The 15,912-nt window shown below is 42.3% G+C and overlaps 1 protein-coding gene across 1 annotated transcript; it reads right to left on the bottom strand.

The window, feature by feature from the left end:
• Window positions 1–4,894: 4,894 nt before the first annotated feature.
• LOC115398462 (endoplasmic reticulum aminopeptidase 1-like) lies at window positions 4,895–15,304 on the bottom strand. The gene is given in 25 exon segments (XM_030105223.1): window positions 4,895–5,238; window positions 6,310–6,391; window positions 6,526–6,666; window positions 6,761–6,922; window positions 7,007–7,191; window positions 7,391–7,536; window positions 7,539–7,546; window positions 7,645–7,828; window positions 7,909–7,988; window positions 8,450–8,467; window positions 8,469–8,512; window positions 8,514–8,602; window positions 8,706–8,793; window positions 9,367–9,498; window positions 9,703–9,834; window positions 9,929–9,985; window positions 9,987–10,043; window positions 10,180–10,334; window positions 10,747–10,867; window positions 10,962–11,075; window positions 11,077–11,097; window positions 11,184–11,215; window positions 11,218–11,321; window positions 12,569–13,092; window positions 15,078–15,304. Coding segments are annotated over 24 exon segments (2,817 nt in total). The 5' UTR covers window positions 13,063–13,092; window positions 15,078–15,304; the 3' UTR covers window positions 4,895–5,067.
• Window positions 15,305–15,912: the final 608 nt, after the last annotated feature.

Genomic DNA, 15,912 nt, shown 5'->3' with positions numbered 1-15,912 from the left:
CTCTGGGACCCCTAAATCTATTTTGACTGGAGTATTTCACTCCCGGTGTGGCCCCAAACAGGGTGGAGGGTGGAAACCAGATGCAGAGTGACTCCCGGCCCTCCATGCTGGGGATGGGACAGTGGGCCAATAACCCAGATTCCAAAACTAGTGATTTTGCAAGAAATGGTAGGTTAGCAATGTCTTTTTGAACTTCTCGTCTCAGACTTCCCTTCATGTAATGCTTCTCACACCGAGATCAGTGGCATTGCAGGGGAGAATGGACTCTTGCAATGGAAAAGTAACAGGAAACTTAAAAATGATTCTTAAAATAAAGTAATCAACGCAGTTTCTTATTTGTAGTCTCCTCTAACAAAGGTTTAGAATCCGTTTAATCTCGAGTGAAGGTCCTGACAGGTGGTATCCAGTGTCGAGAATTCAGCTTGAGGCAAAGTGATGGAGTCTTTGGCCAAAACAGGTTGCCAGTACTCTTCATCATAAGCTTCTTAATGGAGACAGGAGATGCCTGGAGGTCACCTGTCGAAGCTCCTGCAGTCCCAACAGTTCACCATGGAATCTCTGCTGTCCCTGATTGAAAACTCCACTTTGAAGTGTTCTTGTCCTGTATCCAGTGCAAGTCTTTTCTGGTAATGGTTCAGACATTGTGGTGAAATAAACCTGGCATGATTTGTGGATTGACTCTTTTGTTGTCGGCATTTGCCTTTGGTTAATCATTGCCTCTTTCGATTTCTCGCCTTCAGTAATCCATTCACATGTTCTCCACATGAGATGCAGGTTTGCCAAAGACTTCAAGGAACACTCAACTCACAACTGATGGATCAGGTAATCTCATTACAACTTTAATAAAAAAAAGAGGCTCTGTAGACGAAATTACAGTTGTGGAAAACAAGATTCCCGAGTGTCTTTTATCCCATTTCAAACCATTCATGGAGCAAGTAACCATATTCTCACAAATTTTTCTTGTTTCTTTCAACCTCAAATGATTTACCGAGGAAATAATGTCTGAGAGTTCTAGAATTTGTCAGATTTAAGATTTTGCCTTTTTGTTTTTGAGAATTTGTCTCTCAGTTTGTTAGATTTCTAGAAATTGCTTGACGTCTGTGTTGTGTGGGAGTTTTGTCTGCATTTTTGAGCATTGGAGAATGTGCTTTAAGAAGTTCTAGAATCAATGGTACTTTTAGAATTCTTGATAAATGTAGAATCTGTGAAAGTTGTGGAATGTGAATGACTTTGTGACAATTCTAGATTTTTTCGAAATTTAAAAATGTTCAAATGTTCTTGTGACAAATGTAGAATTTCTTAATCACACAATTTGTGGGAATTCTGTAACTTGAGAAGGTTCTGTTCCAGAATGTCTTGAAACATCCTTGAACCAGTCTGGGTTGGAAATGTTCCAGTTCACAGTGTTCCAATGAGAGCCCCTATAAATGACAGAATAATCGGGACTATCAAGGTTCGAGCCCGAACTGTGATGGATTATCAGGCTGAAATAGGGTCACACATCGTCCATTAATTGCTTTTATCGGGCCAACAATGGGATTACAACACCCAATAATACATGTGAATCACAAGTGGAGAACGGCTCAACTGATTTATAGCACAGAGGAGGGTCTAAGGCAAGGTCTATGTGTTATTCAAATCACAAATTAAACTAACGTTTCATGTTTGCCAAAAATAAGTATGAAGAAAAGAGGGAAAGATTAAGAAAGAAAGACTACAAAATTTGAAGTGGTGGTTTGATTTGAGCCAACACAGTATCCATAAACGAATCACGAGAAACAGGTGAGGTCAAAATTCACAAGGCATGATCGCTGAGCAGGTTTTCAGTCTGTCAATACGGACAAAACAAATAAACTCCCGACCAGCACTCTCACAACGAGGTGAAAGTCGATGGGATTTCCAGGAAAGTTAAGCAAACGGGATGCAGAAGCAGAGCTGGAATCTCTCTTACCTTCGGTCCGCCGACGTCTCCGCTCAGGTGTGGAACTGTGAGGGCAAACTCACCGGAGCAGAGTGCACTTTTTATGGCAGGTGAGTTAATGAGCGGGGCGGCGTGTAATGTGTGTGCAAGGTCTCCGTGTGTTTATCAGCCAATGAAACCACATCGGACAGCCTGCCTTCCTGAGGACTACTATCTGCCGTCTCTTTAAACATTCATACCTTTCATACATAGGTTGGACAAGCATGTTCTGTATGATCACATGCATAAAAATGGGCGTGTTTGGTTGGGTGGACTTCAGCTTTATGGGTTTATGCCAGAGATCCAGCATGATTTATAGCATTATCGAGAGATTTAAAGCAACAGCTACGTTTTCCCACTGTTTCTTAGCCGACAGCTCGGTGACCATAAATACGAGCTGCCAAACACACTGAGCACAGTTCCACCTCTTCTACTCAGTAGTGCAGCTGTCCGGTCCACCAGTCCTGTAAACATAGACCTTGCTGACATGACAAGGTTTCAAGTAAAAACACATTCTTTCGCTTCAGGAAGTTTCACATTTACACAGCAACATTTAGAAAATGATGAACCATTATTTACTCCGAAAGCCCCCCAAAAAAGGTCACGCCTCTCTGGAGGCCGCCATTGTTGCTATTGTTCATCTGCGGTGGTGTGCATTTCAAAAATTGTGTTTTCCTCGACTTTCATGGAGATGGGAGTCGCACACTTTTCAAAAAGTTTAACCTTGGAGTCATTTTCAAAAGGTTGTGTTTTCAGTGGCTCTCAGCACCGCAAAAGTGGGGCATAGTCAAGGTAAGTGGTTGAAGTTCAAGCTTTATCAAAATAAGTAAGAAAGGTGGTTTAAGTGACTCTGAACAATATCGGAAGTATTGGAATTTTAATACACAACTTTTACTTTGAGTCAGGTTTAAAAAAAAAAAACACATGGAAAACCTGGAATAACCTGTATCCCAAATTATTGAGATTTGAAAAAGGAGGCTATAACCCGAGAGGAGCACTAAGAGAAAACCCAGTATTTCAACCACCATGAAAAAAGCATATGCATATCAGTCTGCAGGACGGAATTGAGGAACAGTCGCGATATAAAAGGATGTACAGGAAAAAAGTTAATAAAAGGGTCTATGGAAGAGGAAGAGCAGAATTTGACTGATCCGGGATATCTGTAAGTATATATTGGATGTACTGTACATACTGAGGTGAACTTCTGAGATAATCTATAAAGAAATGTTTTTGAAAAAGTAATGGTTCAGAGGAAGAAATTCTAAATTGTTTTCTTCCCGTTTGTGTTTTGAATCCTTGATCATCACTTCATAAAGCAGCATTATGTAACTTTATCAATTTAGGAGGCTATTTGTAACCTGTAACGGTGGCCTCAAACATTTTCTAATGTTTCACAGTCGAGTTAGAAGTGTCCATGTTATCAAATGAGCTGGAGTCAAATTAATTTCACATCTTATAACACCTTTCAGTCTGATTTCTTTTAAATCCTATATTCTAAATATATGACAACTTTTTGATCAGCATTGATAGATAAAGATCTTTTATAACAATTAAAAACATAAATACTAATAAAACAACATGCACTAAGAAGATGAATAATTATGACTGCACAGTCAAAGTGATTCCAATGTTTCATTTATTTTCCATTGAACAGACTGAAATATGATTACACACTGTATTGTGTTTTTTTTTCTCCATTTGCATCAGTTTTGCTAGAAAGATGAATTTTTAATCAAATCCAGTGATGTCAGAATGTGTTTATCCTGTGAAGCAAATTGATAATTTGAGAGACAAAGCTGAAATCAAATATACAAACTGTACAATTCTGTACATCATTCATGTTGTCCACGGCAACAGAGCAGCAAAATGTACACAACTTCACTAAAAACCCTTACAGCAGTAATAAAACACACAGTGGACTGGATAAATCAGAGTGCTTGGAAAGGGGGACAACAACATCACAAAAATCTATTCTTGGGGAAAAAAGGTTTGAAATCACATCACGATAAATTCTGCTCTAAAGTCACGTGACTTCAGTTCTGTCAGTAACTCAGGCACATTTTAAAAAATGTTTTGTCTTCCAAACTTTAACAAAGAAGACCGTGGACCCCCTCACCAATTATTACAGTGTAAAACAATGGAAGAGATTCCCACTCTAACCAGCGTACAAAACTCTGCCCTTTAAAATAGGATTTATTTAGCTTCTAGAAAATGTCGCGTTCAGTTTTGCTCGACTTCAGCAAGTTCAATTCTTCTAACTTCAAAGCCACAGACACCCAGCTCCTATCTCTGTCGCCATCATTACAAGACGGACCACAAAAGTGGAATCACCGCTGCATTGCTTCTACTTTATTAAAAGATGAAAGATCTTCATGATGCATGAATAGAACACTTCTTAAAAGAATTATCTTTAGTTTAAAACATATTGTGAAATAACTTTACATTTACATGACATTTTCAAGTGAAAAATGAAAACTTGTGCAACTTTTTTTGAAAACAGCTCCCAAAGTGCAACCTTTTTTGAAAATTGTCTGATTTTCGCTAAGTGGAAAAAGGAAAGAACGCAACTTTTTGAAAATGCACACATCGTTTTCAGTGTTTCTGCTATGACCATGTAGACAGACATCGTTTTTGAAACGTTGCCGTGTAAACATGAAACTTTTCTGAAATGAAAATGTAAAAATGATGTGGTTTCACTTCAAATGTCATGTGAACAGGGCCTTTGGTCCCTGCAGACACTCGGAATGTTGCAGTTGCAAAATTCACCCAAAATTTACTTAAATGCCAAACTGTTTTCTGTGGGAGCTTCGTGTCTGAAATATTCCCCTCTGCTGACAATAACGAAACAAAAAGCAAAACACCACACTAAAAGTAATCGATGCACTATACTTCATTAGTTCTACCACACGAAAGAGATAAATTAAGAAATGTTTCTTTTTTCACTTTGTGATTGTTGTCGATCCTTGCAAGCAATCCCAGCTGACTTACAAATTAAAACGGTCTTTTTTTTTCTCTTTTTTTAGAAAACCTGGCTGGCGAAATTGTCACGCAGCCTCTGTACCCTGTGCCCAAACTCACACTATCATCCTCACGTGTCTCCCCTCCTGCTACAAATCCTCGTGTTTCACTGTGCGGCTGCGCTTGTCCAGCCAGGCCTGCAGCAGCGGCAGGTTGGTGTTCATCCAGCGGATGTTGTCCTCAATGGTCTCGTAGGTCTGCTGGATGCACCGCATCTCCGAGCCCGTCTCCTCAGTCAGGGACCCGAAGAAGCCTCGGACCTGCGGACACGACACCCCATCCAATGAAAGGCCGCTCTTTAATGAGGACGGAAAGCCAAGCCCTAACCCTGAGGAGGATAATGAGTTTTTATGCTTTGAAGCGGGTGAGCTGTCACAAACTGTAATCCTCCATCCCTTCATTTATCGGCTAAGATTTATTCTAACCTCTGAACAAACCTGGATTTATCAGTAGTTATACAGCAAATACCTCATTGCTTGTTGATCTTGCCTCTGTGGACTTTAAACAGAGGCTTTTTGGCTCTTTCTCTTCACAATCACAGGGTTCATTGTTCATTAAAGGGATATTTTGTCAAATTCGTTGCCTGGTCAGCATCACTGACGCTGCACTTCAACAAAATAATGATCTTTTACTGTTGCTCAGTGAACACCTTACCCCAATCACCAATCTCTGTGAAGCACCGGCAGCATGTTGCCCCACCTGTGACCGGCACGGGGCAGATTATCAGACAGTTTGTGCATCAGCTGTTTATCTTACACAAACATTCAATATTATGTAATTTAGTGGCTCTGCCAGTAAAGACAGTGCGATCACAGCTGATCCAATACGCGTGCCGCGTGCCAAGCGGTAAGCTTTGGTCGAATTATATCTACTGTGATGTATTTTCCCACAGAAGGTAGTCCTGTTAACAGCTTGTATAACCTATCAGAATTGAGCTTATACTATGCGACTATAAGAGATTGCAACTGTAAGATTTGTTACACTTATAGATTTCTTATATGTTGACTTTGTCTTGCTTATGTTCACATGACATTTATTTTGAAGATGAGTTGGATCAAGGGTGTCAAACACATGGCACGTGGGCCACAATCAGTCAGTCAATGGGTTTCATTGGGCCTGCAGGACGGCACTGAATCAGATCAAGAAAAACAAGACACGACTCTGAGATGCAGCACCTGAAGGATTGGTTGGTTGGACATCAGGTTTCCTCTCCACTAACTGCTTTGTATGATTACTTCTTCCCAACATTTAAAATGTTTTGACAGCATTAACTACAGTATAGATGTATAAATCATGGAGGGACTGACTGATTGAAGTTGACATGGACTCACCTCATCAAGCATCTCTGGGGTGGAGTACTGGTTGGTCACTCCAGTGACCATGTAAGATATGATGTTGGAGCCCAGATCAAACCTGGAGCAAACAGTTTAGAGTTCAGAATGATCAAACATTCCAACAAAACACTTAATTTTACAGATAACGGGAGTTTTTTTTTTTTTTTTAAATCTACTAAGTGACAGTGGGTGGTGAGAGGAGGGAAGACTGACTTCTTGATCAGGGTGTGCCAGTGTGCTCGGAGGAAGTCCCAGCCCAGCTTGTACCCACGAGGGTTCTTGCTGACAGACACGACCACGTCAGGGAGGTCCTGAGTCTTCATGATTTCCCCGGAGAGGCTTTGTTCCATCATCCTGCCGACAAAAACACGACGAGGGGCGGAAGGAATCTTAAGAATGTCTTCTGTTTGAAAGAGAACTACCGTCGAGTCCTGGATCCTGTACTCACCACTGCAGCTTCTCCTGTAAAGGACTGACAGCCATGGCGGTCTTCATGCGGCTCTTCACCGAATTTTGCAGCGAATGCCGGTACTTCTCAAACAGGAAGTCCCACCCCTCTGGCGTTCGGGCACCAATCACGAAGACGGCCATGGTGATGTCAACAGGAAGGCTGGAATCACAGCATTTTGAAAGTGACTTTATTACAGAGACTGAACGGCGTGTGTGAGAGCAGACCGCGGTGTGAGCCACCGACCTCATGGTGCCATCAGAGTCCTTCCACTGCTGGAAGAGCTGGCTGGCTTTGGCCAGACAGGGAGGATGGTTCCTGACGCACGCGAACAGAAGCAGGTAACTCCTCAGCACTCGCTCAGACACGGAGCCGGAGTCCGTCCACTGCTGCCGGTCGATCAGGTCCCGGAACAGGTCGACGATGTAACTCTGACAAACAAACACAACCCAGCACCGGATCGGGGTAAGTTGAAAAGAGTTGGAAGCAACCACCGTCAACACTGTCATGAAAACGGGGTGTTATGACAGCAAGGCAATAAGAAAGTGCGTGACCACCTGTCAGTTTGAGATATTCCATATACTAGATATGCAGTCATATGCCAGAGCTGCTCTTAAAGCCTGGTCTCACCTTCATCTTGTTCTCCAGCTCGGCCATGTCTCTCTTCTCCATCAGCTTGTAGAGCGGTACCAGCTCTCCGAGGCCTTGAGTGACGGCCATGATCTCCGTCTCTCTGGACAGGTACAGGGACAGCTCCAGCGCCGTGTCCAGCCTCACTTGCCAATACTGCCACACACAGAGTAGCCGTCACGTCAAATCGATGCTGGAACTGGTACGAAAGTTCTTCACAGCAGGATGAAGTAGGATGGTGAGATTGTTCAGACCTGACCAGCTGGAAGACGTTCTGGATGAGGCTGGCGCGGTCGTTGCCGCTCAGAGCCGTGTGGTTGTGCTGCAGCAGGTTGATGATGGACTTCCAGCCGTCTCCCGCGTAGTGCACCATGTAGTAGCCGTTCATGTCCACGTTGAACTTGACCCAGTCCACCTCCTCCGGCAGGTACAGGACGTCTGCGGTAGAGGGCGGAGTCAAGACCCGAAGAGGACTTTAAGATTCTAACTCTGAACGATGACTGTGAAGGAATCCGCACCGGTTTGTGTCTTCAGCAGGAATCTGTGGACGGTGCTGGAAGCGCTGGTCATGTAGGTCAGTGGGATCTGCCACAGGAATCTAATAGCACAGACAGACGATGAAGAAAACCGAAGGATTGCAAAACATTTTTAGAGCTTTATCTGTTGGGAGCAAAAACTGTGTTTTCACTTGAAATGTTGTTGTGACAGGGCATTCGATTGAAATGTTCCATCTTGAGGAGTTGCTTGAATGAAATTACTAAACCTGAATGGCACTTTAAAGTTTGTATCGAGAAGCACAACTGCAACGTAATTATGAAGTCAGGTTTCTAGCAATGCAGTGTAGAACTAGTTTGACTTCTAGTTAAAAAACAAAAAATTCCCCTTAAAACCACTTTACAGTACTGCGCACTATCATCCTACAACACAATGAGTTAATGCAAAAGTATTTTATTCCTACGTTGTAGTATTCTATTGAATATACCACCTGAAGTTTGGAAGAAAACATCAACTTCTGGTTGAATATTAACCAGTGTAAATGCAGGAAATAGTGCGTCTTACCCTTCAGTGAGGGAGGGTCGTCTGTCTCAGGAAACGCTCCTGACTGAGCCTGACTTCCCGACCTTATGACCTCCACAGTGACCAGGGGGAAGCCTTCCTGCAGCGTCCAGGTGTCCATGATCGCCTTGACATCCAGCTCGTCATCAGAATACCCTTCTGTGCACACATCCCACAGTCACTAAAATGAATCCTTCAGGACCAAAAACCAGGACCCTTGATATAAAGCATCATCTCTGTCGTGTTTTAAAGGAAACACTCACTGAGGCTCCTGACTGGACTTCACGTTTGGAGCAGAATTCTTTGTGTCTCAATCGACCTTCGTCCAGATCATCTGAGGTGCAGATCTGGTTTGTGAAAAACACCAAAATACACATAAAATGAGCAAAAAGACCAGTAGATACAGATGCATTCAGCTGGATTTGTTCCCAAACAAAAGATCCTCAAAGTGATTTACCCTCAAACAGTGGCGTCCAATTCAGGATTCAGTGATAACAGAGTTTATGCCTGATAAGCACTGAGTTTAACAGTAATAGAGGTCAGAAAAGTGATGTCACCGTTTTTTCTAATGAAACCATGTTTTGAGGTCCAAAAAAACACCTAAATCACGTATCCATAACTTCTGCAAACTTATATTCATTCACTGCAGATCTCTAACCTTAGCGATAGCTACAGCTGCTACAAGCCCAAGTAAAATTTTAACCCCGTTTTTCTTCATTATTGCTCCTCAGTGACCTATCAGGCTAATTTATCTGTCACAAACACACAGTGGCCGTGGTGTAACACTATATTTTTGCAGCTTTCCAACTTTCATATAAATTTAACCTTGTAAAATCAAACACTTAACGGTTATTCTGACTCTAGTTTGATGTGGGACCATTATGAAATGAGTAACACAAGAACACACACACAGCACGTACATCAGTCAGACTCTCCCACAGATGGCTGTTGACGGTGTTCTGGTAACTGTAGCGCTTCAGGTATCGGATGATGCCGATCTCAAAGGCCTCAGGAGTGAGAAAGTCCCGCAGCATGTTCAGAATACATGCACCCTGAGACAAAAAAAGAGAAATTAATGAAATTAACAAGTGCCAACTGTTGCTCTTTTACGTTTGCAAGAACTTTGCAAGTTGTCTTGCTTCATGTTTTATTGTTGAAGGTGGATTTAGTTCTCTTGTTTGGTTGAAAATAATGGCATTAGACAGTTTTTTTGCAAGCTTGAGCCTCATGGTCACATGTCTGTGAACGACACTCACCTTGTCATACGACACGTCATCAAACATCTCCTGGATCTGTGTGGGGTTTTCCACGGGGGTGGAGACTGGGTGGGAGGAGCTGAGGGAGTCCACCTCCATGGCCTCGAAGCATTTTCCCAAGAAGAAGTCGTCCTGGGAGCAAAGATGGAGAACAGGTCAATCCAGAGAGCACCTGACAGAGGCAGGAAGTCCGATCTGGAACGAGCTTCTGGTGCTCAGCTCTCACCACTTGCAGCTCTGGGTAGGTGATGTCCAGGGAAATGAATTCCATGAACTTGGCGAAAACCTTCGTTGAGCCATAAGTCATTCCACCACTCCATCGTCACCAGGTTACCGAACCACTGGACGGACAGGGAAGAAAAAATCTTTCAGAATACTCTGTGCCACAACACAGAAAAACTTCAGGAGAACATTTGGGGACTGGAAATGGCTCAGTTCGAATGAAGCCTGAGCACACAAACGGCAGAGAGCAGCCACCTGGTGCGCGAGCTCGTGGGCGATGACCTTGGTGATGCCCAGCTTATCGGACGCGGAGGACTTCTCGGGGTCGAAGAGGAGTCCGCTCTCTCTGTACGTGGTCAGACCCCAGTTCTCCATCGCGCCGGACTGAAAGTCTGGGATGGCAGCCAGGTCTGCAGGGGAGAAAGCATCCAGCAAACAAATGATGCTAAATACTAATCATCACTCAACGCTCATTAGGCACCAACTTACAGAGTAGACAATGTGCAACTTATTACTATGAATAAGTAACATTTTATTACAATGTATTTTTATTGGGGATTTTTATCCCAAATACATATTACTCATATCATGTAGTCTCGCTCCGCTGTCACAAGGTCAGATACATGAAGTCATTCCTGCAACAGGCACCCTACAATGACTCACACCTGGCCGACAGAGAAAACTCACAGCAGTGTGCAGCTTAGAGCCATTTGTCTGGATAGTATATGTCTGTATGTGTGCAGGTGTGTATATATGTGGATACGTATATATGTATGTATGCACATATGGGTGTGTGTATGTGATTTCTAAGTTTGTACCGACCCTGTTTGGGAAGCGGGTATGGGATGTCGAAATAGTCGTCGTAGAAATCCAGCAGCTTCACAGCAGCGTCCAGAGCAAAGGCCGTCTGGTCAATCTTCTCAGGAACGGCGTAGATTGAAATCTGATGAGAACCCCAGAAAATAAACAAGCTTCACGCTGCACACTCTTCAAAAGGCTCATTTAACACGACGGAGACAGAGACTCGTGGATCTCACCTCCACACCGTGCTGGGTGGTCTTGCTCACTGACAGGAAGTCGACACAATGTAGGCCACCAGGTAGGTGCTGCATTTTCACAGTGGTGTCAAAGTAGTCCTCCAGCAGACCTCCAAGGCAGCTCCACAGATTTCAGCTGGAAAAGGAAGGAGCCGCATTGCAAACTTTAAATGAAGATACTTCACCCTGAAACTATCTTCAACACCAAGAACCCATCATTACCTTGGGCATGTTGGAGATGGCGATGTGCCGCGCTCTCGCACAATCCGTATGGTGAAGTTGGCTTTGAACGCAGGTTCGTCGAAACAGGGGAAGGCTCCACGAGCGAAGGTCGCTTCGAACTGTGTGGACGCCATGACTCTGAAAATGTATCACACGATGACAGAAAGTCTGTCAAGACCACATTTTACACCAGTCGACTACTATCAGTCCAACAGCTTTCCTTTATTCACAGCCAAATCCTGTGTTCTATGTTGTTCTGTCCCTGTTCTATGGCTCCTTTGTGAAGCACTTTGGGGACCATTTTGTTTTTATAAAAAGGCTCCATAAATAAATTTTGATTTGATTTGAATATATTTTCCTTTCATTTGACTAACTACAGCTGTTGCATGATCAGAAATACTTGCAGAATAAACCACGTTAGTACCTGAGATAGAAATATCAGGAGTACATCTTGCCAATCAAGAGCATGATCCTAACAATCCACATTTTGTTCTATCATAATCCAAACAGACTTGTAGCTCTGGCAGCAGTGAAACACTTTCTATAGAGGAAAATTTATCAGGACACCCATCCCCTCCTCACCTCCCACCCGCTTCTGAGGACACAACACAACAATACATCAGCTGACGGCCTGCTGCCATTCACTCCGATTTTCTTTCTTAACGATATCACTGTCACCACCAAATATCATTTCCTGCCTCCACCTCCTCCTCAAGCGCTTCTATTTCACTCTCTGTTAAATTTTCCATGTCTTCTCTGCCACGATTGATCGTAAAATGCCATTGATCAGCAGGCAGAATATTCAGGAGGTACTATGCATTGAGCACTTATGGTAGGAAGTGGGCGTGTCCAGGGCAGACCACGAGGAGAATCCACCTGCACTGTTTTCTGAGCAGGCTGTGGATTTATAAAGGGAAAATTGGCAGGCAGGTAAATATATGCCGGTTTTATAAATCTGACTTTTTTTGGCGTACGCCATTTTTGGCTTTTGGACATACGCACACTTTAAGTCTGTATCCTACGCCATGTTGTATAAATGAGGGCTCCAGAAGAAGAAGATCCTGTGCAATCTGTCTTTTGTTATCTTCAAGTGTGTGGTCTCTGAATCCAGGAAGGCTGGAAAGAATCCTCTTGTGTGTACCAGGCTTAAGTTTTATACTGAGATATTGTGATTTACCCGACTATTTCCAAGATTTTCTTGCATATATTTCTCTAAATATTTCAGACATTTGGTCAAATCTGGTAAGTTCAAATCAAATAAAACAGGAGATGTTAAGCAATTGGTCTTGGTCTTGACTGGTCAAGTCTTAATTTTTTTCAGATGCCTTCATACAAACAATGAAATCTAAACCCTGGAGCTTTGAAAACATGTTTCGGATTCTTACCGGACTTCCCCAGTCTTGGTCCGGTAGCTGCTCTTGTAGAACCCGTGGTAGCTGTCAGACAAGTTAGCAGCAAACGCCAGCTGGACTTCGTACTTCCTGCCTTTGGTGAGGACGGAATCCGACAGCAGAGCCAGCTGGTGAGACTGAGGATACTCCAACACCTTGAGGGGCTTCGCTCCCTCAGGTGCCAGCAGCAGAGCGCCGGAGATCTCCATGTTCTTGGCATGAAGGATCACGGCGTGGACGTCTTCGTGCACCTCCAGCTCGATGCGGACGACGCCGGTGAAGTCCAGTGTGGTCAGGTTGGGGTGGATGCTCAGGTCATAGTGGAGCGGCGAGACGGTTTTGGGCAGCCTCATGCGGTTCCAGGGGAACGGCTCACCGCTGGTGGCTTTCGGGAGGTCTTTGGTTTGGCTTTGGTTTGGCAGCTGCGCCGCAGATGAGAACGGAAAGGCGACGGAAAGCAGCGCCAACAGACAAGGAGCGACCAACATGGTGACGAGGAAGGAGGGAAATCCTCTCACCTGAGAGAGAAAACGTTAGATTTCAGTAATGCGGTGAAAAAAAGCCATCGTCTAAGGAAATTACGCTCTTTTAAAATTGTATTGCAGTCCTGTACCAAACATGAGGAGATATCTGTCAAACAATGAAGGGAGTTCAAAACATAGGAAAAACAATCCTTTTTTGAAAGACTGGAGGCTTAAAACAGCTCTAATTCTCAGACAGTCAACATTCAACATGGATCAGTTGAGGACCATCAAGGGGAGAAGGAATAGATCTTTAACAACAGCTTATAAATCTAGAAATTGGGTCTCAGTTTGTGGGTGAGCAGACTGGAACGCCATTTGACCTGTGTCTGGTGAATGCCAGAAAGGAGGCTCCTCCAAGCAAAGTGGACAAAATCTTGGATAAGACTTCATGAAAGACATATCCATTCAACAGTGGAGGAACTGCCAATCTGATCAGTTTCTCAGGAAACATACACCAACACACCAAGATCAAAAACACAGAGAGAAAGGAAACGTCACATTCTATACATTACTCACGACTTATACGAAACTGGACTGGAGGGAACATAAGTGAATTAACTCTAATCCACACTTTGGACAATAAGAAACAGAGTTTAATTATAAAGCAGAAAAACTCCTGAACAAAAACATGGAGTTAATTTTATTTCTGCAATAATAGTTTTTTAAATTTATTTTTTACTTATATGCAATATTTTTACTTGTTGCTTAAATGTGACTTTCCTCATTTTCTTTAAAAAGTGTGATTTCCTTCAAATCGCAATTTACTAATCACTGCAGTTTTCACTTTTTTGTGTGTATTTGAATGACCATGTTACTTTTATCTGTCACTGGGTAGAACAGTTTATCGCAGGGATGTCAAACACCTTTCAGTCCGGGCCACATTCAGCCCAATTTGTGGTGCAGAGTAAACATGATGGAAATGTCTGTTTTCACAAAACCAAACAACTACTCCAGAAAATGACTACAATCTCAACATAAAGCCAATTTTAATAAAAGCCTTTGGTGCAACCGACAATGAAATATCCCAAAAACCTTTATAACTGTTGATACTTCTCAATCTGATCTCAAGTGGTCTAAACAAGTACAATCATTGAAAATTCACAGAAACAGCAATTTCAACTTTTTCCTTCATTTTAGTGCAAATGAATATAAGTGCATTCTGAAAATGTTCACATTTATTGAACAATCGTTTCACATTATGAACAGCATGATATTTCTGAGGACAGATGTAGTACAGTTCAACAGTCCTCTGCATCATTCATCATTAATATCCACATTACAACTTCCAGAGCATAGTGGATCTGCTAAGGCACAAAACATTTCCTCACAGGTAACTGGAGCTGAACAGTAGTAAAAATAATATCTATATTATGAAAAACAGCTTGTTAAGACCCAATGGCGGATCGGCTCTGGCTGGCGGGCCTTATGTTTGACACCCTGGCTTGTACTCAGTTAAGGCCTGCGATGTTAATAGAGGTGGGAAATGTGATGCATACTGGTTCTAACTGCATACATACACTGTCTGGTTTAGTGTATTTTAATTGCATATTATGGAAAAGTTTGTTTAACATCTGAAACTTTCATCCCAAGATTTTTAAGATCTAACTGGACACACAACACGTGTCAAGAAAGGAAATAGGCTAATCCTGCTCTTCAACAGTGTGTTTTGAGGATTATAAATGTTCACTAGACACCTTTCTCTCCCACCTGAACTATTCATCTGACTTAAATATAAAGTTGCACTTCTCACCTGTACTTACACATTTATCTCCGCTAGTTTATCTGAATATATAAACAGTTTCCTGACAGCATAACAATGCACCATCTTCACACTTTCGATTTCAATCATTCTCATTCATTCATTCGTTAATCGAAGTCATCAAAGCGCATAAAACAGACTCATATGTGATCAAAACTATCATAATTATCATGCATTGTTGTTCGCATTGAGTAAAATAAGTCCGAGCAGATGGCATTACCGTGTCGTGCTCTCCAGGTGCAGTAAGTGAAAGTGAAACAGTAAGTAATAAGAGGAGGAGCAGGACGGATTCATTTGGAGCGTCTCTGCGCTTTTGCGCAGTCGCGTCTGTAAATTCGTGAAGATCAAACAGCTGATTTCATGGCGCGTTTTTCACTCCTGCAGCTCGTTCACATGACATCCAGGCCGTTCTGAGCCAGATAAAGAGCTCACAGATCCACAGAGAGGCATGTTTGTAGAGAAAGGGCTGAGAAACAGGAAGTTCCGTGTCATGTGCGTCCTGCAGGGGCTGGACTTGTCCTGCAGGGGGCGCACTCACTTTTCTTTATGTTCTTTTTCCCCTTCTCTCTCCTCACAAAACTCAAAAGTCAAAGGAAATGTATTTATATAGTAGCATTCAGACACAAGGCAACTCAAAGTGATTTACAAGGAACAAAGGAATTACATTAAAACAAAGCAATTAATGACAGAATAGAACATTAATAAAAATAAAAGCTTCATTAAAATAAAAGTAATACACAGTAATTGTCAGAAAAGCTGAGTAAATCCATTTTTTTAGGTTCTGATTTAAAAGAACTGTGTGTCAGCAGCAATGTTGAACAACATTTAAAAAGTGATTAATTACAATTACTAATTACTCATTCAAAAAAGTAACTGAGTTAGTAACTGAGTTATAATATTCTAAAAATAAGTCATTATTAGGCAACGAAACCTTTGCAATCTTAAAAAAAAAAAGGGTTTGAATATGTCGAATAATTGTGATCCCTGCTACACCAATCAAATTTGATTGGTAACTGTAGATAACATTCCTATATTTGTAAAAGAATAATAAAACA

This window comes from Salarias fasciatus, chromosome 12, assembly GCF_902148845.1.
Source record: "Salarias fasciatus chromosome 12, fSalaFa1.1, whole genome shotgun sequence".
NCBI classification, from domain to species: domain Eukaryota; kingdom Metazoa; phylum Chordata; class Actinopteri; order Blenniiformes; family Blenniidae; genus Salarias; species Salarias fasciatus.
This window is presented reverse-complemented; position numbering and strand designations above follow the sequence as displayed.